The 27,499-nt window shown below is 38.3% G+C and overlaps 2 protein-coding genes across 2 annotated transcripts; one reads left to right on the top strand and one right to left on the bottom strand.

Moving 5' to 3' along the window:
• Nucleotides 1–2,913: 2,913 nt before the first annotated feature.
• On the top strand, nucleotides 2,914–3,306 carry LOC110900720. Its single transcript, XM_022147590.1, has one exon. It carries the CDS (start codon nucleotides 2,914–2,916, stop codon nucleotides 3,304–3,306), a length of 393 nt encoding a protein of 130 aa, XP_022003282.1.
• A 17,680-nt stretch (nucleotides 3,307–20,986) lies between these two features.
• LOC110897711 (protein STICHEL) lies at nucleotides 20,987–27,064 on the bottom strand. Its single transcript, XM_022144442.2, has 6 exons — nucleotides 24,880–27,064; nucleotides 24,588–24,807; nucleotides 23,176–23,661; nucleotides 22,619–23,099; nucleotides 21,487–21,562; nucleotides 20,987–21,332 (listed from the first exon to the last, which is right to left on the bottom strand). Exons 1-6 carry the CDS (start codon nucleotides 26,839–26,841, stop codon nucleotides 21,231–21,233), a joined length of 3,327 nt encoding a protein of 1,108 aa, XP_022000134.1. The 5' UTR covers nucleotides 26,842–27,064; the 3' UTR covers nucleotides 20,987–21,230.
• Between the last annotated feature and the right edge of the window lie 435 nt (nucleotides 27,065–27,499).

Below are 27,499 nucleotides of genomic sequence, written 5' to 3'. Positions count from 1 at the left end.
GGTAGACAAATTTATGTTTCCCACCGATTTCGTCATTCTCGATATGGAAGCGGATGAGAGAGTTCCCATTATCCTTGGTCGTCCATTCTTACGTACCGTCAAAGCACTCATAGACGTTCATGATGGTAAGATCACCCTTAGGGTCGGTGAGGAGAGAGTCACCTTTGAGATAGAGCGTTCCATGAACCACCCGAGTGGTTCCGATGACTATAGTGGTCCTTGCCATTCTGTCTACTTCTTGAATTCGTTCCTCTCGTGTGTTGACCATTGTTTCGAGTATATTAGTGGAGCAGACTTAGTGGTAGGAGAGAAGGTAGAAGAGGAGTTGAAGAGGGTAGATGAAGTAGAAGTTGAGGGGAGTCCGTTGATCCCCGAAGTCTTAACCGTTAGTGATGACACCACCCAACCCCCACCCTTAGAGCTTAAGGTACTTCCATCGCATCTAGAGTATGCTTTTCTAGGGGAGGGTTCCGAGCTACCCGTTATTATCTCATCAAAGTTAGAAGAAGGTGAGAAGTTGAGGCTATTGGAGGTGTTGAGGGCCAAGAAGGAGGCCATTGCATGGAGGTTGTCCGACATCAAGGGCATAAGCCCTTCTTATTGCACCCACCGGATACTCATGGAGGATGATTATAAACAGGTGGTGCAACCTCAAAGATGTTGTGAAGAAGGAGGTTCTTAAACTCCTAGATGCCGGAACAATATATCCCATATCCAATCCTCCTTGGTTTAGTCCTACTCAGGTTGTCCTTAAGAAGGGAGGGATAACCGTTGTCATGAATTCGAAGAACGAGCTTATCCCTTCACGTACGGTCATGGGTTGGCGCGTGTGCATCGACTACCGAAAGTTGAATGATGCCACCCGAAAAGACCACTTCCCATTACCCTTCATCGATCAAATGTTGGAGCGCCTCACCGGTCAACAATTTTATTGTTTTCTCGACGGCTTTTCTAGGTACTTCCAGATCCCTATAGCACCGGAGGATCAGGATAAGACCACCTTCACATGCCCCTATGGCACCTGTGCATACCGACGCATGCCATTTGGGTTATGTAACGCTCCAGCTACTTTTCAGCGGTGCATGGTTGCCATATTTCAGGATATGATAGAGAATTCCATGGAGGTTTTCATGGATGATTTTTCGGTATATGGTAGCTCTTTTGATAAGTGTTTGAAGAATCTCGATAAGATGTTGACGCGGTGTGTCGAGACAAAACTTATGTTGAATTGGGAGAAGTGTCACTTCATGGTGACGGAAGGTATGTGTTAGGACACAAGATCTCTAGAGAGGGTATTGAGGTAGATCGTGCGAAAATAGATACCATTAGTAGGTTACCTCCACCCACGAGTGTGAAGTCGATTAGGAGTTTTTTAGGGCATGCGGGTTTCTTTAGACGCTTTATTAGGGATTTCTAAAAAATCACCCGCCCCATGACCCGTTTGCTAGAGAAAGATGTTCCATTCGTCTTCGACGAGGAATGTCTTAAAGCCTTCAACTTATTGAAGGAACAGCTTGTGAGTGCACCTATTCTTATCTCGCCCGACTGGAGCTTGCCGTTTAAGCTCATGTGCGATGTGAGTGACTATACCGTTGGAGCGGTATTAGGACAAAGAAAGGATAAGCACTTCCACCCTATATACTACGCGAGCAAAACGCTAAATGCCAAGAGAACTACACCACCACGGAAAAAGAACTCTTATTCGTAGTATTTGCTTTCGACAAATTCCGTTTATACCTCATTCTATCCAAGACTATAGTCTTCACCGATCATTACGCGTTGCGTTTTCTTTTCCAAAAGAAAGACGCTAAACCCCGACTCATTCGGTGGATTCTATTGCTTAGCGAGTTTGATATTGAGATTAGAGACAATAGAGGGGCCGAAAACGTAGCGGCCGATCATCTATCACGTCTAGAGGACCCCCAAGAGAGAAGAGATTCGTGAGGAGGAGATTGGAGACACGTTCCCTGATGAGTCTATCGAGTTTGTTGAGGCCGAGAAAGAACATGGTTTTGTGACTTAGCAAATTATCTTTCTAGTGGCAACATTGTGAGAGGAATGACCACACAACAACGTAGGAAATTCCTTAGTGAATCGAAAAAGTATGTGTGGTATGATCCTTTTCTCTTTAGGATGGGAGGAGATAGGATTCTTAGACGTTGTGGTCGAGAGAGGAGGGGTGGAACATCATTAAACATGTACATGAAGGCCTCACGGGAGGACACCATGGTGCATGTGCCACCACTCAAAAGGTGTTTGATTGCGGTTTTTATTGGCCTACCTTACTTCGAGATGCCGTTGAGTTCGTAAAGACATGCGATGCTTGTCAATGAACCGACAATATTTCCGCCAAAGATGAGATGCCTCAAAACCCTATCTAAGTGTTGGAGGTTTTTGACGTTTGTGGCATCGATTTCATGGGACCCTTTCCCAACTCCAAAGGAAACCGTTATATACTTGTGGTGATTGACTACGTGTCCAAGTGGGTAGAGGCTCAAGCTCTTCCTACAAATGAAGCCCGAGTAGTTTTGAAATTACTCAAGAATCTGTTTTCCCGATTCGGTACACCAAAAGCCTTAATTAGTGACCGTGGTACTCACTTTTGCAATGCATTGATGGAGAAATTACTTGCACGCTACGGAGTCACTCATCGTTTGTCTACCGCATACCATCCACAGACAAGTGGTCAAGTGGAAAATGCAAATCGCGGTATCAAACGAATCTTAGAGAAAACAGTCGGTAAGAATAGGAAGGATTGGTCCGACAAGCTAGACGATGCATTGTGGGCATTTCGAACCGCCTACAAAACACCTTTAGGAACCACACCTTATGATTGTCTATGGAAAAGCTTGTCACCTTCCCGTAGAGCTAGAGCATAGAGCGCTTTGGGCATTGAAAACCGTTAATCTTGACATGACCGAAGCTGCTAGGAAGCGTTTCTTTCAAATCCATGAGCTTGAGGAGCTTAGGGATGCGGCTTATGCTCGATCATTGGGAATCAAGGAGAAAACAAAAGTTCTACATGATAGGAAGTTAAGAAAAGTGAAGGAATTTAGCAAAGGCGGCAAAGTACCCATCTACAACTCCAGATTGAAGTTGTTTGCGGGTAAGTTGAAATCGAAGTGGTCGGGACCTTATATGGTTCACTACGTGTTTCTGTATGGAGCGGTGGAGATCATGGATGAGACGGATGGCCGTAGTTGGAAGGTGAATGGCCACAGATTAAAGCACTACATTGGAGGGGCGATAAACAAGAACGAGATGGAGGAAACTCCTCTCGAAATCCCATCTAAAGCCGCCAATTAGTGTTTTGGGATGAAATCCCAAGTGTAGAGTATGTACCATTTGTAATTTCGTAATTTTTCGTATTCCTTCGTAGTTTTTCATGTCTTTGCTTTGTGTGTTTGAGTAATTTTGCAGGATTCGTACCATTGATGAGCTGAATTTGCGAAGGAAATGATATTCCAGGTAAGTCCCAACACTTAGAAAAATTTGGGATGGTTTGGGGGAGGATTGGTAACACTTAGAAATTTTTCTAAGGCATAAACCATGAATTTTTACGCAATCTACTGCCCCAAATTGGCCTTCGTGTGGCGCCACGGTGAAGAAGACTTTTTGTCGCGCTACGCGACCCTTCAGACCAATAAAACCTTCTGAACTATGACGTGGCGTCCCGCTACATCCTTTGAACCCCCTGTCGCGTTACGCGACCCTTCCATGAACCCTCTTGCCTGAACCGTGCCGTGGCGCTACGCCACGGCTATCCTACCTTACGGTGGCGCTGCGCGACAAGATAAAGAAACGAATAAAACCCTTTAACTCAGTTCTTTTTCCCAAGAACCAAACAAAACCCTTGACAGCAAACCCCACCACCGACAACCCTTAAACCACCCTAAATCAACCATTAGACCACCGACACTCCACCATTTTTACCCAAAATTCTACCCTTGTGATCGGTTTCACGTGAGAAATAAACCCCACCCAACTAAACTCGAGTATATCCAGCCATTTGCTTTGAATCAGGACCCGACACTAACGAAAAAAATCATCCTTTTTCTTCCAATTTCAGCGATTCAGGTACGTTTTTATGCATTATTCGCTTACATGTGTTGATTAGAATCATTGTATGGGTCCGTAGGTAATTTTTCTTGAGTCATTCGTGTCGATTCATGTAACACCCCAAAAACGGGTTTGGTAATCAAACCGCGTTAATAGTAATGACGGGTAAAATACCGTTAATGGTAAAAATTAACCAGGTAAATACTTTAAGAAAACAAAGTGTATAAAAATGCCCGAGTTAACGGGACTTAAAATAAAACGGGTTTTGACTCCCCCGAAAACCGCTAAGTAACTAGGAATATTAACCTAGCAAGTTAAGTGTGGTTAAAAAAATAATGGAAACATGAATTTGGTTAAACCTTTATAAAACTTGAAATTTTGAGGGACCAAAAAGGGAAAACATGAAAGATGTTTTAATTAAATGAATCAAAAACCAAAACACACACAAAAGTGTGTGTTTGGTCGACATTTTCACAGAGCAGGAGAGGGTTTCTCCTTTCAAACCCTAAACTCATCAAAATTGCTCAAAATCAAAGGGGAAATCAAGCAAAGAATTAGGGCTTTAACTAAATTCGTGATCACCTAAGCTAGGAGATCACAAGGTATGTCAAAATTCGTAGTTTGGTGATATTTTGAAATTTGTGATAATCATGCATGAATGAAAATTAGTGTGAATGTTGGATTTTATAGTGAAATTGTGATGTTTATGAGTCTAGGAACGAACCCTAGATGTAAACTTGTGATTTAGCACCATAAATTAGTGTTTCGGTTAACTAATTAGATAGGTGCTAAGTGGGTTTTATGACAAAATGATGAACACTTAATTTAGAGTGTTGAGTTGATGAATATTGTTGTTATGATACAAGTTTTGGGTGTAGTTCATGAACACTAGACATAGAGATTGATTTTGATGTTAAAACTTGATCAAAAGTGAGATATGAACTTGACAAAAGAAGTATATGAATCTCGCCCGCAAGGTGTTTGTTAAAATGCCTAAACGAATGTTATATGTCAAAATCATGAACGAAACGCATAATTGCCTAATTTGATTAACTAGGGATGATATGTGAAAATACGGATTCTAGTCATGAAGTAGATTTTAACTAATTTCGAATATCATAAGATTAAGAGTAAATGACTTTTATAAGTCAAAATTAACCAATGATGAAGTCAAATAGAAGTTTTGACATAGAATTCGTAAGATGGAATAGTCGCACGTGATAATGACTAATCTAACTGTCTTACTAATTATGGTGATAGTTTGACGCTTAATGAGCTAGGTGGGAGCTCGGGAAGGAAGCGGATCAAACAAGTTAAACATGAAGAAAAGCATAACCGGATGCAAGATAAGTAAAGCTTACGCCTTTTTTTTTATTATTTATCAAATGCTTATTGTGAGTATCAAACATGAATAGTAGTTTGCAAATGAAATAAGATGTTCCGGCACGATACAATGCAGGTCGGAACAAGCTAGAAGGGCAAAAACCATAGGTTATGGTAAAATGGGTAAATAAGATAAACTTGATGTGAAATGATGAACAAATATAAAGTTTTGAAACACTATGTTATGGTTTAAACGTGACGGGTAAAATGGTTAAGTAGTAATCCGGGCATGGATTAACGAATAGATAAAAGACTTGAAAGGGAAACTTTTTGGTGAAAGTTTTAACGGGTCAAACAAATTGAGAAAATGTCCTTTAAGCAAACAAAACTCACGGTGCAAACCGGAATAGGTTTAAGGAGTGAGATGGTAATAAAAACACTATCATATGTTGAAAAATGGTTATTTTGAATAGATGGGTCAAATGGTGTGTTAATACCATTTGACATTAATAATTGGTGACCACTTGTTGTGTGTTTGTGATTACAGGAAATAACATATGTTGCGTTGCTTTAACTAGAAAATGTAAAGCAAGAGGTATGTAAACGGGTCAATGCTATGACCCGAGCCAGGTACACATAATTAGATTTATAGTTGAAAGTAGTATTTTGGTCAATTAATTAGTGGAAGTCTTTCATTGTAAAATGAGGGACTAAAATTGACCAAAAAGCCCTTGATGGGTAAATTAGACAAACGACCCATATGGGTGGTTTAGGAACTTGCATAATGGTTACATGATATGGGTAGATACTTTGAATGTGAAAATGTAAAGCGCGAAAAGAGAAGAGTGAGATTAATAATAAATGCATATGACCATTTAAACGGGTCAAAACTGGTTACGCACATAACCTAGACATTGGTCGTGTAATTCACACATGTTATGAATCCGGGAAAAAGAATTTGAGTTAATTACATGGGCGTATGCCCCATGACTATTTTGAACAAGCTTGTGGTTTTAAATATAAACGGGTCAAAATATTGATTTTGAATAATAAGCCGAACGCTTAAATATTTAGAATTTTGTTAGTTTGAATGTTAAATTTTAACTCCATTAGATGGGGAATCAAATTACTATCATGTAGGAAGAAACGGGAGGTCAAACGGATACGCGGATTGAAAGATACGGAAGTTTTCGTGTCAAAAACGACAAAAAAAATGGAAAGGTCTGATACAGGGACCACCGTAACTTACGGTGCCCACCGTAAGTTACGGTGGGGCTGAAATCGTTGCGCCAGTTACCTACTGCTTTACGGTGGGGGTATTTTAAAACAGAGGCCACCGTAGCTTACGGTGGCTACCGTAAGCTACGGTGGAGGCCATTTGAAGTCCTTATTTTTGGAATCAAGTGATTAATGTTGGGATCTCCTTCCATTATCATTTATCTTGTCTTGTACCATTAATTAAACTATTAATACTAACATTTAAGCTGGTATTGATAATAGGTGAATATCGAGAGTCCCGGATGAAGATCAAGCGTCGAGCAAGAACCGAACACACGTTAAATGAAGCTTCCGCAAGTTGTTTCGTCGTTATTCTAAAACAATGAATTAAATTACACTATGTTGTTTTGCTTTCAAAAGTTTAGAAAAGTTTTTAATAAACCCGTATTTGAGCATGAATGTTTAATTATAAATACTCAGTAATTTGTGATTATTTACGGGAATCGCTAAATAAATTTATGGTTGTTACAAGTTGGTAATCAGAGCTCACGGATAAAGAGTAAAGTGTGTTCGGTTCGAGGCTTGATCGCGAATCCGGTAAGTACATGTATGTTAAAGGTTTAGCATGATTAAAGTGTTGTAAACAACACATAAGGTTATCGCGTAATACACACTACCCCAATTAAAATGATTGATATAGTTAATGAAATTACGGGCGTTAACACGTATAGCAGAAAGCCTCGTATTATAATGCGGGCAATTATTGATGTCGACATTACTAACCTTTGTGAATGTTTTAATTGAAGGACACTCGCATCTGAAAATGACGAGAATTGAATCAATTGCGGATATGACGTAGGAACGATCCGAGGTATGACAAGCAGAGCATACTCATCAAGGACCTAAATCGCGTAGTGATCGCGAACAAGGTTAACGGCAAAAGAAGCCCGTTATGGCAAGCATTACCAGGTGCACATTTTAAATTTAATCGTAGAAATAGCAATATGCAACAAACATGTATAGAATGATTGTTGCACATGTAAATTAAAAGCTTGGAAAACCTGAATAGAATACCTATCCAGAATATTATTTCCAAGAAAATTAAATAGAGGCGTTACTTACATGGGGTGTAATGTGAAAATTATAAAAGGTCATGTATATCAGGTGTTGATCACTTACTCTGGCCAAGTAAGTAGTGAACACGTGGTACCATGAACTTTTATGATGGACATATTTACATCCGATGTAGTAAGGACGGGGTGAATGGGACAAATTAAAATACCCAAATGAAACAATTGAACAAAATAGTTGACAATAATGTAAACGCACAGCCGGGTGACGGAAGCGTATTACATTAGGATAATGAGCCCGAGAGAAGGGGCAAGGATTAATGTAAATGATGATATAAATGAATGATCAAAATAAAATTCACGAAAATAAGTCATCTTGAACGAAAGGGCCACGGTGAACAAAATGGGCAAGTAAAACCAAAGTATAGATGATCCGTCGGGTCATAAAAACAAAGGTGTTGCCCATACGAAAAAGATAATCAAGGTTGTTAACTTTAGTCGTAGTAAAGCAAGTATAACGATGATAATCGTCACTCATAATTAATAAGGCCGCCAATGGTGGTCACGTAAAAAAAATAAAAAAAAATAATAAAAGACATGGTCGAATAAAAGCGACGGGTTTCGCTAAGATGACCAAGTAAATCGAAACGAAGTCTTAATGCATACCGGGAGGGGTGCAATGATAACGATTTCGGTAGGTTAATAGGTGAGGAATTAAACGCATGCGTAGACTGAGAAACAGGAACGCGTATGGAAAGTCAAAAAGACTCGGGTTTTGGGTCATGACTAAAGGACGATAAGATACTGCAAATAGAAATTTTGATAAATTACGTCCAACTATTTTAAAGCTAAACGGGTCGAACAAATACTGAAGTTTGACATTCATAAGTGATGAATTTTTACACGAACAAATCAAACGAATTTAATAATGGATGACACTTGCTAAAGTAAGTAAGCGCAAACCGAATAAATAAAAGTGCGAAATATTAATAAACCTATGTAAAGGAGTTATAGGCGTTAAAAACATTAAAATAAAAGAACCCGGGTAATGGGAAGTAAAGAAGTATAGGTAAGAACCGGGTAACGGTAAGAGTAGGGCAAACCGACATGTAATTGATGTTAGAAGTCACGAAGTCGGAAAGATAATTCGAAAAGAAAACAATGTAGCCTTAGACTGCGGTCAAGGTCAAACGAAATCCAAAAAGTAAAGGTTAATTCTAAACATAAAAAGGGGTGCCTTAACGCCATATGCGTATATAAACGTATACACATTTGAATCTATAACAGATGATCTACGGGATCATCATAACCTACGGGATATTAATTAATGTTAAGTCTATGGGACCAAAAAGACCTTCGGGTCACAAATAGAAAGAAACGAATTGTAAGGGTCTCACCTCAAAAGGATAAAAAGGTGAAAATCTAAATAAATAGCCTATGAGGCTAAGTGAAAGAACCTACGGGTCATATGGGTTAAGCTTGGGAATTTGTTATAATTCCCTGCATTAAATAATAACGGAAAGGACTAGATTCTCGGAAGTAACATTCCTAGAAATGAGAGAAAGATGTAAGACAAAGAGGAAACGTAAACTAAAAATTTAGTTTTTAGTCAAAAGCAACGTTTTAACAAAACATAAGTGGTATGGTGTGACTTAGAGAATTTTAAACACACGTAAGGCCGGAGATGGCAAAATAGTATACCCGGGTGACGGGGTATGAAGTAACCGGCGACTAACAAGTCTAACCGTCAAAATAAGTAAACAATAAAGATAATGGATACAAGCTGAAAGTAACGGCCCGCGAGGCCTTACACATGAAAGACGTACGCGTCAATATAAATGGAAACGTTAGATCGAAAGGAATGAATAAATGCCTTGAAAATGAAACTAAGTTCGTTTAGTCTAAATTAAAAGTACTATGTAAATAAGGTTTCGAGGACGAAACCTCTTTAAGGGGGGTAGACTTGTAACACCCCAAAAACGGGGAGTTAATAGTAATGACGGATAAAATACTGTTAGTGGTAAAAATTAACTCGGTAAATATTAGGAATTTAAATTAATAAACTTAATATTAATTGGAAAGAGGATAAATACTTTAAGAAAACAAAGTGTATAAAAATGCCCGAGTTAACGAGACTTAAAATAAAACGGGTTTTGACTCCCCCGAAAACCGCTAAGTAACTAGGAATATTAACCTAGCAAGTTAAGTGTGGTTAAAAAAAATAATGGAAACATGAATTTGGTTAAACCTTTATAAAACTTGAAATTTTGAGGGACCAAAAAGGGAAAACATGAAAGATGTTTTAATTAAATGAATCAAAAACCAAAACACACACAAAAGTGTGTGTTTGGTCGACATTTTCACATAGCAGGAGAGGGTTTCTCCTTTCAAACCCTAAACTCATCAAAATTGCTCAAAATCAAAGGGGAAATCAAGCTAAGAATTGGGGCTTTAACTAAATTCGTGATCACCTAAGCTAGGAGATCACAAGGTATGTCAAAATTCGTAGTTTGGTGATATTTTGAAATTTGTGATAATCATGCATGAATGAAAATTAGTGTGAATGTTGGATGTTATAGTGAAATTGTGATGTTTATGAGTCTAGGAACGAACCCTAGATGTAAACTTGTGATTTAGCACCATAAATTAGTGTTTCGGTTAACTAATTAGATAGGTGCTAAGTGGGATTTATGACAAAATGATGAACACTTAATTTAGAGTGTTGAGTTGATGAATATTGTTGTTATGATACAAGTTTTGGGTGTAGTTCATGAACACTAGACATAGAGATTGATTTTGATGTTAAAACTTGATCAAAAGTGAGATATGAACTTGACAAAAGAAGTATATGAATCTCGCCCGCAAGGTGTTTGTTAAAATGCCTAAACGAATGTTATATGTCAAAATCATGAACGAAACGCATAATTGCCTAATTTGATTAACTAGGGATGATATGTGAAAATACGGATTCTAGTCATGAAGTAGATTTTAACTAATTTCGAATATCATAAGATTAAGAGTAAATGACTTTTATAAGTCAAAATTAACCAATGATGAAGTCAAATAGAAGTTTTGACATAGAATTCGTAAGATGGAATAGTCGCACGTGATAATGACTAATCTAACTGTCTTACTAATTATGGTGATAGTTTGACGCTTAATGAGCTAGGTGGGAGCTCGGGAAGGAAGCGGATCAAACAAGTTAAACATGAAGAAAAGCATAACCGGATGCAAGGTAAGTAAAGCTTACGCCTTTTTTTTATTATTTATCAAATGCTTATTGTGAGTATCGAACATGAATAGTAGTTTGCAAATGAAATAAGATGTTCCGGCATGATACAATGCAGGTCGGAACAAGCTAGAAGGGCAAAAACCATAGGTTATGGTAAAATGGGTAAATAAGATAAACTTGATGTGAAATGATGAACAAATATAAAGTTTTGAAACACTATGTTATGGTTTAAACGTGACGGGTAAAATGGTTAAGTAGTAATCCGGACATGGATTAACGAATAGATAAAAGACTTGAAAGGGAAACTTTTTGGTGAAAGTTTTAACGGGTCAAACAAATTGAGAAAATGTCCTTTAAGCAAATAAAACTCACGGTGCAAACCGGAATAGGTTTAAGGAGTGAGATGGTAATAAAAACACTATCATATGTTGAAAAATGGTTATTTTGAATAGATGGGTCAAATGGTGTGTTAATACCATTTGACATTAATAATTGGTGACCACTTGTTGTGTGTTTGTGATTACAGGAAATAACATATGTTGCGTTGCTTTAACTAGAAAATGTAAAGCAAGAGGTATGTAAACGGGTCAATGCTATGACCCGAGCCAGGTACACATAATTAGATTTATAGTTGAAAGTAGTATTTTGGTCAATTAATTAGTGGAAGTCTTTCATTGTAAAATGAGGGACTAAAATTGACCAAAAAGCCCTTAATGGGTAAATTAGACAAATGACCCATATGGGTGGTTTAGGAACTTGCATAATGGTTACATGATATGGGTAGATACTTTGAATGTGAAAATGTAAAGCGCGAAAAGAGAAGAGTGAGATTAATAATAAATGCATATGACCATTTAAACGGGTCAAAACTGGTTACGCACATAACCTAGACATTGGTCGTGTAATTCACACATGTTATGAATCCGGGAAATAGAATTTGAGTTAATTACATGGGCGTATGCCCCATGACTATTTTGAACAAGCTTGTGGTTTTAAATATAAACGGGTCAAAATATTGATTTTGAATAATAAGCCGAACGCTTAAAGATTTAGAATTTTATTAGTTTGAATGTTAAATTTTAACTCCATTAGATGGGGATTCAAATTACTATCATGTAGGAAGAAACGGGAGGTTAAACGGATTCACGAATTGAAAGATACGGAAGTTTTCGTGTCAAAAACGACAAAAAAAAATGGAAAGGTCTGATACAGGGACCACCGTAACTTACGGGGCCCACCGTAAGTTACGGTGGGGCTGAAATCGTTACGCCAGTTACCTACTACTTTACGGTGGGGGTATTTTAAAACAGAGGCCACCGTAGCTTACGGTGGCTACCGTAAGCTACGGTGGAGGCCATTTGAAGTCCTTATTTTTGGAATCAAGTGATTAATGTTGGGATCTCCTTCCATTATCATTTATCTTGTCTTGTACCATTAATTAAACTATCAATACTAACATTTAAGCTGGTATTGATCATAGGTGAATATCGAGAGTCCCGGATGAAGATCAAGCGTCGAGCAAGAACCGAACACACGTTAAATGAAGCTTCCGCAAGTTGTTTCGTCGTTATTCTAAAACGATGAATTAAATTACACTATGTTGTTTTGCTTTCAAAAGTTTAGAAAAGTTTTTAATAAACCCGTATTTGAGCATGAATGTTTAATTATAAATACTCAGTAATTTGTGATTATTTACGGGAATCGCTAAATAAATTTATGGTTGTTACAATTCAGTCCGTCGGTCCGGTTGGGATCTTGTTTGAGTCGAGTCTTATGGTCGTTTGATTTAGTGAAGTCTAGGCAGCCGCGAGGCTATGTCGTTTTTGGTGTTGAGTCAGTTGTGTCAAGTTTTGTTTGAGTTGTTTTTGTGGTCTGATGTGTCGGGTCAGTCGAGTCAGGTCCGTGAGTCTTGTCGAGTCAAGGGAGTCATTATGTTGAGTCTAGTTGTTTCGTGTCATTGATGGGGTGCGGGTGGTCGTGGTTTGGTTTGATTGCGAGTTGAGAATTTTGAAGGGTATGTCATTATTATGAATGATTTTCGACCTGTGTGTCTCGAGATTGATTTCAGTTGTTAGTTTGAATTTTGGGGTGCGGTTGGTTTGGTTTGGGTTGCGCACATAATGTTATGTTTATGCTCAAATTACCATTGTTGTTTTAACATAAAAATGAGATCTTTGGTTTCAAAGTTATTCTTGATGGGTGCGGGTAGTGTTGGTTTGGAGTATTGAATGCTGTGGATTGAATTGGTTTGGGACATTGACGCATAAAGCTCCAATCTTGCGAATTAGAAACGGAATTTTTGCAAAACGGAAAACCCTCCTTTAATTAGGCGGACTTTTTCAATCGCTAGAATTTTGATTTTAAAACTAAAACGCAGCTCATTTTAGGCAAGTTTGGACTTCAATGTCTTGGTTAGGCACTCGTTTTAATTGCGGACAATTAAAGCGCCGAGGGGGGTAGTGTACATTGAGTCCAGTTTAGTGTCTTTGTGTCGTTTTTAGTTAGTGTTAGTCTTGTTTGAGTCATGTTTAATTGGTCTTGGGTTTACTTGCACGTACAAGTGATTTAAGCTCGCCCGTACTCAATCTCCATTCGGGCGAGTTTAACTATCACTTAGCAATTGTAAAAAGTAACCCGTTTGTTTCAGAATTAGCCGCGAATGAAATGCTATACGGCTATTCTATTTTTTTCGAAAAAATTTATAAAAATTCAAAAAAATATAAAAATTTCAAAAAATTAAAAAAAAGTAAAAATTGAAAAATACCAAAAATAGTTTGTTATTACTGATTGCCTGCTTGTTTTGTCTTTATTATATCTATTTTGCAGGCATGGCTAGTAGTTCGCGCAGAGGTAGGTCGAGAAAAACAGGTGCGGGTCAGTCAGCACCACAACAGGATCCACCCCAGCAAGACCCAGTCCCACATGAGACCCCGATCATTAAGATAGCTGCCGATGATCCTAAGTTGAGAAAGATCGAGTATCAAACGTCTTATAATTTTATTCCGGATAGGAGATGTAGTAGAGCCGATCACCCGATATTTAAGTTTGAGCCGAGTACACCAGAATGGAACAAGTATGATAAATTGAAAAATACTGATCTACTTCAGCACAGAGTGATAGACTGGATCTGGTTAGGGGAGATAGGGTCGAGGCAGGAAGTGTTGGACCTTTTGGGTCCGAAGTTGACAGATGCGTTGGAGTGTACACAACCGCAGTATGAGGAGTTGGTGCTAGAGTTTCATAGCACATGGATGCATAAGGAGGAAAAGTTTGATCAGGACACAGCTGTGTCGTTCAGTTTGGGTAGGCAGGTTTTTGAGATGAACATGGCTAGGTTTGCCATAGTGTCAGGGTTTTATACTGAGGAGGAAGTGAAGCGGCCGGGATTTGTTACTAGTTTGAAGGTTGCTTATTCTACTGCTAGAGATTATAGTGTTGGGAGTACTCAGCTGCGGAATTTTTGGAAGACGATATCTGACCACCCGTTCACGGTTACGAACCTGATCACTTCGGTTCGTAACCCAATTTATAGGTATGTTTTGAAGATTTTGTCTACTACATTGGTGGGTCGGAAGTCGGGGGAAAACAAGGCGAATTGGATAGAATTGTTCATTCTCATGTGCCGTGTAGAGAACCGTGAGATGAATCTGGCTACGGTCTTAGCAGATTCGTTTTGTATAGGACGTCGAGGTGGTCCTCGTGCTGGGTTGGATATGGGCCCCTATATTACTCGGATTGCACGAAATTTGGGGGTGTTTACCAAGTATGTCCGCAAATTTCTACACGAGGGGCCCAAGACGGTGACATTTGGTTTGAGAGAGTTGCAGCAGGCAGGTATAGTGTCATGGACGGAGCCCTACGGCTGGGAGCCGATCAGGCAGGGCCCGCAGGTGCAGCCGCCGGAGGGACATCCAGCTGAGGATGTGATGATTCAGATTGACCCTACACACCGACAGCGGCCACCACAGAGACACGAGCTACCAGCACAGCAGTATCCGAGGAGGCAGCCTCCACCTGAGCCTCTCACTTTACAGTCACTCTCTAGTTATGTGGAGCAAAGATTTAACAGGTTGAAGCATCTGATTGAGGCGATTCAGTTGGGTCAGGAGAGGCAGGATGATGCTCTCCGTTACATGATGACTACACACAGCATGAGGATCCCGGACTTCTTTCAGCCGAGGCAGCAGTGTGGCCCGGCTGGTGCTGGTGCGAGGTTTGATCCGGATTCTCCATTCCGTGTATTTGGTGAGAGTAGTGCTGGTGCAGCTGGATAGGAGGAGGACAGTGACGAGGACTAGTGTGGGGATGGCGACGATGCAGAAACAGCAGCTGACTGTATCTTTTGTTTGATTTTTTCTTTTATGTTGTTTTTTATCCTCATTTGTTGGTCTGTACTGATATTGATACACGTTAAACAGGTTGCTTGGGAAGGATGGGTTGGTATGTGGTTGAAATTGATATTATGATATATATATATATATATGTATATATTATGATATGTTTTGCTAGTTTGTGATGTTGATTGATAGGTTGATGTTTAGCCGCTTTCGTTCGCGTGTCCGAGGTTAGGAGTTGTTTGCTGAGCGCATTTCAAATTGGAGGGCTTATGTGGAAACGACTGGCACTTTGACAGTCTCACATATACAACTAAGTCGTTTCCCTTGTATTCTTTTGTATTTTATTTATTTATTTCGTCTTTAGTTATCGTTTTTAGTGTTTAGGTAGTTTTTGAGTTGTATTTCCGTTCTTGCATTAGGGACAATGCAATCTCTAAGTGTGGGGATGGGATACATGTGAATAATCGAGTCTTAAATTTTAAAAAAATCCAAAAAAATTGAAAAATCAGAAAAAATGTCCTTTGAAATGAGAAGTTTGCATATTAAAACGGAAAATGACAGAAAAGATGAATTTTTGCTTGGGTTCGAATAATAATAATAACAATAATAATAATAATAATAATAATAATAATAATAATAATAATAAGAGATTAAAATAAATCAAGCTTGTGTCTAGTTAGGGATATGTGGATAGGCCCGGGTTTGGTTTTAAGTCCCTTTGAGTTAATACACCTTAATTGTCAGTTTGCTAGTGGGTTTTTGCCTGGGAGATATGGGAAATTGAAACTGCCAATAAGAGTATAAGGGACACCGTTATAAGTTAAAATCGTTAGAATTTGTGATCATGCAAAAATAGTGAAAAAATAGAAAAATGATGAGCTAGAAACTGAATGAAAGTAGCGCATTTCTATGTAGTCAGGGTTGGGGATAGTGACTTTACAACCGGATTACCGCTAGGTTGTGTGAAATCGACCTTGCAAAGAAAAGAAAAAAAAGTACCGAAACCTAAGTAATCCGAGTTGGGGATAGCGACTCTACAGCCGAAATGCCTCTTGGTTAGGGAAAACAACGTCTACGCTCATTAAAAAATAGAAAAAAAAAGAAAGAAAAGTGATGAAAAAAAATGGAAAAAGAAAAAAATTGATTGTAAATTCTCTTGGTTTTGATATAAGACGGTTGTGAATTGGTCCAGTGATCGTTCCTTTAGTTCTATAAGCTTGAGGCGGGAGTAGGTGGACTGTAGATTATAGCGTGAGACCCTAGGTAGACTGACCGCACTTAAATTAAATTCACATGATAAGGGCTTGAGATTGGATTCGGTTTTAAAGGGACAAGTATATTCGCAATCGCGACTAATGAAAGTTTTGGTTTTAATAAAATATACATATGCTTTGACCCGAGTGATTATTCATCTCTGATTCCGTTGCATAATTCTTTTTCGAGGACGAAAAAAGAGTAAGTGTGGAGATATTTGATGTATTGCAAAATACATCTCTTATTCGTGTAAAGTTTGTATAGTTTTTATTTATTTTTAGTTCCGTTTTAGTTAGAATGTGCATACTATTGATCAGATTGTGTTTTCCAGGTCTTGGTACTGAATATTGCTGAAAATGAAGTGAAAACGAGCCAAAATGCTAAAACACCAAGTCCCGGAACGAGTTGAAAAGAGTTAGAATTATTTTTAAAGAATTTGGAGAGATGAAGCTGGAGAAAAATCGAAGAGTCTGGTCATTTTGAGCTGTGGCGTCGCGCCACAGCTAAACCGCATTCCCGTCGCGCAACGCTAGCATTAAACAAAAAATATCTGGAATTTTTTATTGTGGCGTCGCGCCACAGCAATACATGGCACCCGTCGCGCGACTCGACGGGGTTATTGGTCAAGTTTTGTGAGTTGCTGATTACTGTTAACTATAAATATCCCAAGAAATCATATCTAAACCCTAATTACGATTGGAGAGCAACGATAGGCAATCTTGGAGCATTCGAAGAGCTGAATTGAAGTTTTCGAAGCATACGAATCAGTGGTACGAGTTCGGGATGAAGAATCGAAGACTTTCTCGGGTTTTCCAATCCTTTGTTTTGTCGATTTCTTTCTTGAAACTTGTTACAATGAATTCGTGTTTGATTGTCTTTGATTTGTTTTCGTTTATTGACATGCTTGGCTAAACATTTATGCCACCTAGACTTTGATGAATGGATCAGTATAAAGTTTTTACCTTTTTCGTTATTTGCATGAATATTATGGATTGATTGTGTTTAGTAAAAAGTTTGGTCTATTGATTTGATGTACATGCGTGCTTTAATCTGGTTTCTTGTTATCAATTACTTCGTATGATTCTTAGTGACGGTCTTTATCACAATATAGAGTCATGCTAGGGTTTTAGATTTTGGTGAGTGTCTATATCACGTAATAAATCTTAACTCTTTAGGGTGAAATTGCGCAGATAACCTTAGAAGTAATTGTTAGTGATTTGCTAGGTTTTAGTGTTCTGCTAGTCCTTATAGCTGGAAGGTGGGGGGCTATTGATAGGTCTTACCCGGCGAATTGCTTTAGACAGTCCTTGGAAAAGGTCGTGCCTTAGTTGCCCCGTCGGTTTATTAGTCTATCAAGTCAAATTAAGAAGCTAAACTATCCTAGACCTATAATTAGAAAAGAGTAGGTCAACATTAGGGTACTTACACGATAATTAGACAACTTGAAAGACGTTTAATAACCGGTAGCATTAACGGCCTAGGTAGCGCCATAAGTTTCACCTCGAGAAGGGTTGAGGGGCTTAGTTGGTGTCTTAATAGGTTTAGTACTCTAAGATCCCGGTTCCATAAATCATGCATCTAACTTAATCGGTAATTCTTAAAATCAATCCAGGATTCTAGTCTAGGTGGTCTCGTTCGTCATATAAGAAAAGCCTTTTGCCTTCTTTCGTATTTAGTCTAGTTTTAGTTTATTAATTAGTTTAAATAGATTTCCTTAGATTTTCCGTAACCCCTCCTCCCCCTAAAACAATTAAACATTTTAAGTCATGTCTGTCAGTGTCTGTTAGAGTCTAGTTTACGTGATAAATAGAGTCTCGTGGTTCGATATCCGGACTTCCTTAGGTCATACTACAGTGATCGGTACACTTGTCGATTGTGTGGTTTAGGTCGAGTCTAGAATTAAAGCTTTTTAGTGTCTAGTTTAGAGAGTCTTATTTAGTTAATTTTCATAGTCTGTTCAGCACACATCAGTTATATATATTGATGCAATGGGGCAACGGGTATTTTAATTGTGGGATATTCCTAGTGCAATCATAGCCATTTTTAGTTCTTAAGTATGGAACACGTTGAATTGTTGATAGATCTATCGGGTTGACACCCCGTCGTGACCGGTAGCTCCGGTCCACATAGTGGCAATCTTATTCTATAATCGTCTAGTATTGATTAGAACCTCAATATGGTATATAGCTCGTAACGTCTTGCAAACTTACGAAACTGAACGAATGAGAAATATTAATATACAAACCATGGGTAGAAAATCTCATTGAAGGCTTTTCAAATACACAATTCCCGATGATTTACCCTCGGATTTTATAAAGGAAATAAAACTTACTTTTTTAATTTTGCGTGGATGCTTATTCCCATTAAAAATTTACTGTAAGAAATATTTTCTTTAAACAATTTGTTACAAATTAGAATATGTGAACTCACCTTCCATTGTGTTGACACTTGATTTTTGCGTGTTCTTCAGGTACATGAGTTCGGATTCGGGAATTTTAGCTTATGTTATCATGTGGTTGTTTGATGCGATTGTTAAATAAATAATGTTTGGACACTTTTAAACTATTTTTGGGACCGTGTGTACTAAGACCCATAAGGGTCAAACAACTATGTTGTGGTTGTGGTGTACGTTTGAAACTTTAAACTTTATGTTTTAAATACGCTAAAATGTCCAAAATAAATATTGCATCGACCACTAAGACATTTATGGGTACCAACCTCCATCACTGCCATGTTTGTATTTCCGCTGCGACGTTTTTGGGGTGTGACAGACATAAACTCAGACATTCTTGATAAATTCGGAATTGATAAACTCCCAAACTCGAAATTCATAATAAACTTCACAAATTTCGAATTCTCTTGAGAGGCTTCACAAACTCGGACTAGTCTTGATAAACTCGGAATCCTCTTAAGCTACATAAACTCGAAATCTTGACTAGCAACTCATAATTCCTTCATTGTCTTCAATTCCTCAGAACCAAGTCTTGTTTAAGATATCCAAAGACCAAACCATAAGTTGTTGTCACATAACATGCAACAACATTAACTATGAGTTAGTGGTAGTACGGGGTCGAATCAAGAAGAGTTTGTGCTTTGCGTATGGACTTTGTCGATTATGATGGTTTTGTCACAATTTATGAAGCTTGCTATGAGTTTCTTTTAATTGGTTGTTTGGAAAAGGGATGTCGGATTGAACCGACACTTTGATTTGAAAATTACTAAACTATGACAATTTCAATTAACACTAACTTGATTACTTAAACTTGCCCAAAACACAATTTGATTGTAATAATTAGAACAAGGTTCACACCCAGTTCGATAATCGCAAGACCTAGGGTTCCTACACGTTTTAACTTTATTCAATTGAATTCGATTATTAACGCATTTAGTGTCATGTGACTTAGGTGCCAAAAGCTATCAACGTTACGAGAACGGACCGCAGTGCACTTCTTTACCAAGAACATGTAAATCCTATTCTATGATAAGGCATGATTACGCATATTCATTTCATGAAGTCATTTTTCATAACTCATTCGACAATTCGTAAATTCAATACAAACGCAAGACAATTATCATAAAGTTCAAATATTCAAACACAAATTGTCACGAAATCAAATTAAACACAAAATGTTGAAACCCTAGAATTCTTACAAAAATCTACACCGTGGTGAAACCCCAGATATTAGCCGCTCACGGTTTGCGAATCACGAACACTGGATGAGAAGCACATAAACTTGGACATGATCTTGAACCTGGAAGATGATGATGATTAGGGTTTAGGGTTGATGGTGATTATGGATTGGATGATGATGATAATGGTTGTAGTCGAATGTGATGATTGGTGATGAAAGGCTTTCTCCAAAAAGGCTCCAAGAACAAGGGATTGTCTCTAAAATCCGTAACTCCACATATTATATCCAAAAACATCTTTAAAACTCTGTCAACCACATGTTTTATCATTATCCCCCCACCGCTGTCGAATACCATAATTTCGTGCTTTAGGCTTGAAGAACAAACCCTAATTTTTGTAAAAGTGAAGAAGTTGGGGGGTTTTTAAATGATAAGGGGCTGAGATATTGACAATTTTGCCTCTCACATGAATACATTTAACTGGGTAGGTGGATAGGATTTAGAGAAAAGGATAGGACGTGTGTAAATTTGTTAACTAAAGGATATGGAATGCACAAATTAAACACAAAGAAACAGAGAGACCGAAATTTTGGGTGTAAATAAATAACAATATGTGTAATTTACTATATACTTAATCATACACATCGCCTTCGCCAAAAACAGCCATGGACGATCATCAACATGCGTTGGAGATGATTTAAAGAGTAAAAGTGAAACTCGGTCGTTATTTTAAATTGAGGTTTGAAGTACCGAAGTAATGACGTATATCATTATGTTATAGATCAATCATAAAATTTAAAACATACAAGGAATTAATAGCCAAATATTAATGCAATATCTTGTGTTTTGATGATCAAAAGTTATAAAAGCAAAAAAGACTATTTTGTATTGCAATATTCCTTTTTTTACCAATAAAATTATCATTAAATGGCGGCAATTTTGTAAGTTGAAAGGGAAGGGAAGAAGGAATAGTCCCTCCTCTTCACCTTTATTGCTCTTACAAAGAAAAAATGGACAAATGCAGAAAATCCCAGTTGTATAACTACAAGAACAATAAATTACGAAATATTCTGAATTTAATTGAACTTGAAATTTTGCTTGTCAATATCACCTTCTAGATCTATGCTCTGTCCTTCCTGACTTCCCACACTCCCCAAATATTAAGAACCTTGCCCCTCTGCGCGGCCCTACTGGGGTCCCCGGTTTCATCTGTTCAAAGAGAAGTTTCCAACGTTATCAGCTTATGTTTTAATTCTAATGGGTCAAATAGATGAAACAGGTCGAAAGTCACTTAAAGACGCATAAATAACTCCAAAATCAGTATATTGTTAAAGACTGTTGCAGGGATACTATAATACTTTACCTTTCCTCTGCGGTTACGCTTGGTTTTGTTAAAACAGAAACAACCACCTCCTCCTCCTGATCCGGACTCGTATCCCCTATAGAAAGAAAACCCGATATTGTTTAGCAACTTTGGCATAATAAAACTGTACGATGTCATGTGCTTAGCTGTTATTGCAGGGATGATATTCATATCAGATTGATGATGCAAAAGAATACAAGAAGAGAATATTTGCACATTATCCAGTCAAATTCTATATAACATTAGTGAATATTTTTTCCTAAATCAACTATTAAGGTCCTATGTCGTATATTTATAAGCAAATAAGGGAACTGTATATCTCATCTGACGTAGAGTGAGTTTTAAAGAATTTAATAAAAATTAATGGTGACCATACCCAACACATTTTATTCAACAACGCTATCCAACATAGCAAGGTCCTATGAACCCATTTACTTAATAACAGGTTGATCTAGGGTCATAAAGATATAATAATGCATGGTTAGTTATGGGATGGGTATTGGTAATCCTAGTCTCATACCCGATTATAAACCGTGTCCCATACCCGCTTATAAAACCTTGTCCCATACTCAATCATAAAACAGTGTCCCGTACCCGTCAAGTATCCGTTACTCAATACCCATCATATGTGGGTAAAAAGTAACAGTTGGGATGCCCATTACCCAAACCCGATCTTAAATTTACCTCAGAAACTGACTTGGTATACTAAATACCCAACTACACTTCTAACAGTTGTACAATTGTTACAAATTCAAGTTTCTAACAGCTTTCACATACTATTTACTGTATGTTTTTTATATATATATAATATATTGCGAGAGTCAGGAGGGTATCATACCCTTCCAAAACCCGCGGAAAATTCTAAAACTAATCCTATACCTGATTACATGTCCCTAATGTTTCGGGTTTGGGGTTTTCTGTTGAGTTCAGGTTTTTTGCCATCCTAAACCATTTTAGTCAAAAGAAATGATTGGTATTGAAACACACTTACTTTTTATAAAATATTCTACAACTGTGAGCAAAAAGTGTTCCGAGTCAACCATTTTTTGACCCATTACCCAACCTGCCTCAAGTTGGATAATATAATCCCCAAAATAGAAATAGATTGAAAATGTGATTGTTAACCACTCACATGCTATCTTTGGTAACTAAATTGGCATCATGCAACAAGCTTGGTGTTATAGTAGTATTTTCCTTTTTCCCATCATTGATCTTCAAAAGATTGAGTTCACGGGTCAACTCATCCTCCCATTGCTGCTGTGAAGTCTCCATTTGAGGCAAGACTTGATTCCTTTCTGGTCTTAGCCGATTCAATGAACCAGGAGTGCCTTTTTCTGCAGTTTGTAACCATGCAGTTTCTAATCTCTGCTCGTGTATGATTGATTCTATCCTTTGAACTGGATTCCCAACCTTTCTCCCTTTGGGGTCAGAAAAATTATCTACTGGACCATCCTTGTTTGCCGTGGGCTCATCATCATCTGATAGTAATATAAGTCTAACTTCTATATTGCGACGCAAAACAGTCTCAAACGAGTTTGTGATACTGCTAAGGAATCTTTCAGCTCTGCTTTTGATATCTTTATCCCGAAAGACAATATAAGCGACAAGGTTATCTGCAAGATGAAAACATATAAATCAGCCTAAGTAGCTAGCCATAAATATGAAGCGTGATAGCACATGGAAACTTACCTTTATCTTCAGAAATAGACACAAGATTCCCATAAGTATGTAGCAGCTGCCTCAGAGTTTTAGAATGGCACTTATCAATGCAACGGCCCCAGATTTCATCCAAGATGTTTGAATTAGTGTTTCCATGTGTGACATCATCATGATGTGAAACAGACGGGCCATCATCATTGATGAGTTGCCTCATTGATTGGAGTGCATCTTGCGGGGTGCTATTGTTAAGAAGAGGTTTAATAGGAGTAGACTTTTGTTTCTGGAAATAAATATCTTTAAAAGTGGCAGGGGCACAAGGGTGGTCATCATCAGTTGTTTTTGAGCTTTGTCGTCTACTGCTTCCAGAAGGAGTAGGATCTGCTGATTGGACCGAGCCAAGCTGTAAAAGGGTTGCTGTGAACCATGTTGATCGTTCACTAGAAACTCTTAATTGTTTCTCTGCATCAGAGAGAAGTTTCAAAGCCTGCTTTAGTCTCTCCACTTCACCTTCTGTCACTGTACAATGGTTCACAGCCATTACATCACAAGATCACTTGTCCTATATATATATATATATATACATATATAACTTTTGCAAGTATATGCTGATATATATTGTCACAAAATCTATTCTAATGAACAAGTGGTTAGTAAGGCTGGAAACTTCAGCCCATATATATGGAAAAGGTTTATTTGTGCTGTATTTTAATCCTAACAGGTTAGAGAGGTCAAATTTAGTAACTTAACAAAAGGGGAAACCAGTTGAGCGTTAGCCCATTTCGAATACTGAATTTGGATTCGGTTAACGTAGCCATTTGACCCATTACCCAATCAAACCGTTTCGCCACCTATAAAGAAACAAAATCCAGATAAATGAAATCACAGCACGTCGGCACGTATTTCAAAGGTATCAGATTTCAATCTTAGATTCACACCTATACTTTGATCTACATGATCTTCAATCTCAGTTAATAAGAGGCAACTTCAGGCCACTGACTTGAAAGTGGGTAGAACTGAGTCATCTTTTATCTCTAATGGTCAAATGGGCCAAGAATCAAAATCAAAAACTTTGCTATAAATGAAACATGGCGCATCTGATTGAAAATATCCAAAAGGTGATATAATAGATATGTAATAAACATTTAACACATTGGACAAATCTGAGTTGGCAGATCAACCCAACCTGATCCATTTCTAATGGTGATATAATTATTCCTTGTTTTGACCCGTCACCCAACCCATCCATTTCTCCGCCCTATTGGTGCATTACATACGTCATACGTGTAAATGTCACCGCACATCATTGGTGTTCAAATAAAATATAGGCAAAGCTACCAAGGCCTGCGTGAGTGTGTGTCACAAAATTACAAATTAAAAGTTCTTACGAGTAATTATTATTTTTTTTTTTCTTATAAGAAGGCTGAGACTTGAGAAGAACTTACAACTTCTACCACCAAATAACGAGTCACCATATCTGGCTTCAACCACTTGGTATGTTCCAGCAATGATATCCATAATAAGCGTAGCCATTTGAGACATCAAAACCATAGGGTCAACTCCCAAGTCCATTAATTCTCTCGCCCTTTTCACTGTTTCTGCTGTGTTTGATGACATTGCTAACTCCACAAGTTCTAATAACTTCTCATCAGAGACAACCCCCACCTACAGTTAGTTCCAAATAATTAAAAAAAAAAGTAGCAGAACTATGATATATAATTAGTTCAAGAAACTTACAAGTTCATTCACCAAATCAGTAGTGATTCTCTTTCCTAATAAACTTAACTGATCCAACATAGTTTCTGCATCCCGGAGTGAACCGTCTACATTCAGAGCAATTAAATCTAAAGCATCCGATTCAACATCCAAATTTTCCTCTTCTAAGATTTTCCTCAACCTGTTAACTATATCACTGTCTTTAATTTTGTTAAAAGTATACTTTTGGCACCGTGACAAAACAGCTCGCGGTACGTTATCAAGATCGGTAGTTATAAAGATGAACACGACATTTTGAGGTGGTTCTTCAAGAAACTTTTGGAATGCCAACCATAACTTAGATGGTAATAGGTGACATTCATCAATAACAAAAACCTCATGCCTTATAAAGGTTGATGTAGAAGAACCCATCTGCAGTTTCTTCATCAAAAATCTAACTTTTTCAATCCCCTTCTTGCTGGATCCATCCATTTCGGTAATGACCCAACTTTTGCCTGAAATAAACTCAGCGCATTCCCTGCAAACCCCGCAAGGTCTTGTGTCTCCAGTGGCAAGACAATTCAGGGCTGCAGCAAAGATCCTAGCCGTTGACGTTTTACCTGTCCCACGGGGACCTTGAAATAAATAAACTGGAGCAATTCTTCCCTTAATTACAGAATTTACAAGTGACTGGACCACAACATTCTGGCCAACTATATCTTCAAAGAACATGGGTTTATACTTATAGCTAAAGCAATTTATATTATCAAGAGATGAAGCGGAATCTTCTTCGATTTCCCCATTTACCGCAACAAGCTCCAGCCCTTCTTGACTCTTGTGGCTTGTTGACCATCTCCTTCCATCTAATCGACTCAAAGCTTCCAAATCAAGCTCACCGTAGTTAGTCGAAAGCTCATCATCCGTCCCAGTATCTGAACGATCTCTGCTTTCAACCCCGTTTGTTAGCAATGGGACGTGAGAAGTTTTGTGGGTCTTGTTGTAAGCACCCATGGACGATCTTTGGCGTCGCCTATGCCGATAATTGGTTTGGGTCCCACTCCCACATAAGATACTGCTTCCTTTTCTTCTTAACGTATCAGAAAATGATGGAGAATAACAACTACCGCAAACACCACGCTTTGGGGTACTTCTCTTAGAGGATGACCAGTAACAAGAGATCCCACATCCTTGGCGACCCGGTAACCCCAATTGATCATCATCCATTCCTTCATCATCCCCATCAATCGTTGTTGCATCCCATGATCCAACTGTGCTTGGATTCCTAACCCAACGTTTGTTTATCGAACTAGTGGACAAAGCAGGGGTGCTATAACAGTAAGAAGACGAATCATCTTTCCTACTACCCCCTTTCAACAATTTTGCAGATTTTAGCCTAGACAACAAAGGGGATGTCACCGAACCCCCTTTAACAGCAACCATATCATCCGAATCATATTGATCTACCAAACTTAACTGTCTCTGCAATTCAAGCTTCAAAGCCGCAGCAGACGACGAATGCACCATTTTCCTAATCGGCTTCTTCTTCTTCATCATCATTCTCCTAATCGGTGGTGGCGTTGTAGTGTTCAAATCCCCATCATTCCGTGCATCACTCAAGCTATCATCCACACTCTCCTCCCCATCGCTTCTTCTTCGTTGCTGGTGCCTCACGGATACACTCCTCTCACTCTCCGATCTCTGCGTCCTCCAATTATACAAAAACACCTTCTTCTCTTTCTCTTTCTCTTTCTCTTTCCTCCTGTTAGCACTATTAACATGACCATTACTACCGTTAACATTACTCCCAATAACCTCTTCAACACTGTAGCCAGATGTGTTCCTATAATGGCTGGTGGATCTAGAGGAAGCAAGCGGTGACCTCCATGAAGAAGTTGTGCCGGGATCTCTCAGCACTCGAGCAGCTTTCTTGATCTGAGTCAACTCCTTCTTCAGATGCAGATTGCTGGGATCAACACTGTAACTACTGCTTCGATTCGCAGACATTTAGTGTGAAAGCTACAGATCTGACAGATTTGCATAAACTATGTATGTACGATTGATTGAGATTAGGGTTTGGAGGAAATGAAGGTCAAATTTGGGAGGGAAAAGGGGGATTTTTTTCATTGAAATTGAAGAAAAAAATGTTGATGTTGGTTCTCAAACAGTAAGTACATTAGTCCCCTTCATAGAGATTCTACTCTTTTTTAGTTTTATGTTTTTGGTCCCCGATTCACCTCGCTTTTTGTCCGACTGTTTATTTTTTATTTTTCTTCCAAATTATTACCAAGTTAATTAGACTATAGGGTATGGGGCGGGGTTGGTGCGTGGGTTGAGTACAAACGCCCAAGTCATCACCCGGGTGGGCTTGGGTTTCGACGTGGCCCCTTGGGCGGGGGTTTCAGTCCGAGCGTTGGGCGGGTCTAGCGGTCTTTCGTAATTTTTAGGAAATTTTGATAATAATTTTAGGCTTTTTTTTTTAATTTTGTATGTATTTTTATTAGGCTTTTTTTTTTATTTTGTATGTATTTTTATAATAATTTTAGGCTTTTTTTCAAATTTTTTTTTATAATAATTGACACGTGGTCAACCCACGTGGGCTAGCCACACCCCACCATACCGACCCAACCCACACATGACCAGCGATGCCCCTCGAAATTCACAT

Source organism: Helianthus annuus, chromosome 4 (assembly GCF_002127325.2).
Source record: "Helianthus annuus cultivar XRQ/B chromosome 4, HanXRQr2.0-SUNRISE, whole genome shotgun sequence".
Lineage (NCBI taxonomy): Eukaryota > Viridiplantae > Streptophyta > Magnoliopsida > Asterales > Asteraceae > Helianthus > Helianthus annuus.
The sequence above is the reverse complement of the archived record's forward strand: the minus strand, read 5'-3'. Positions and strand labels throughout refer to the sequence as shown.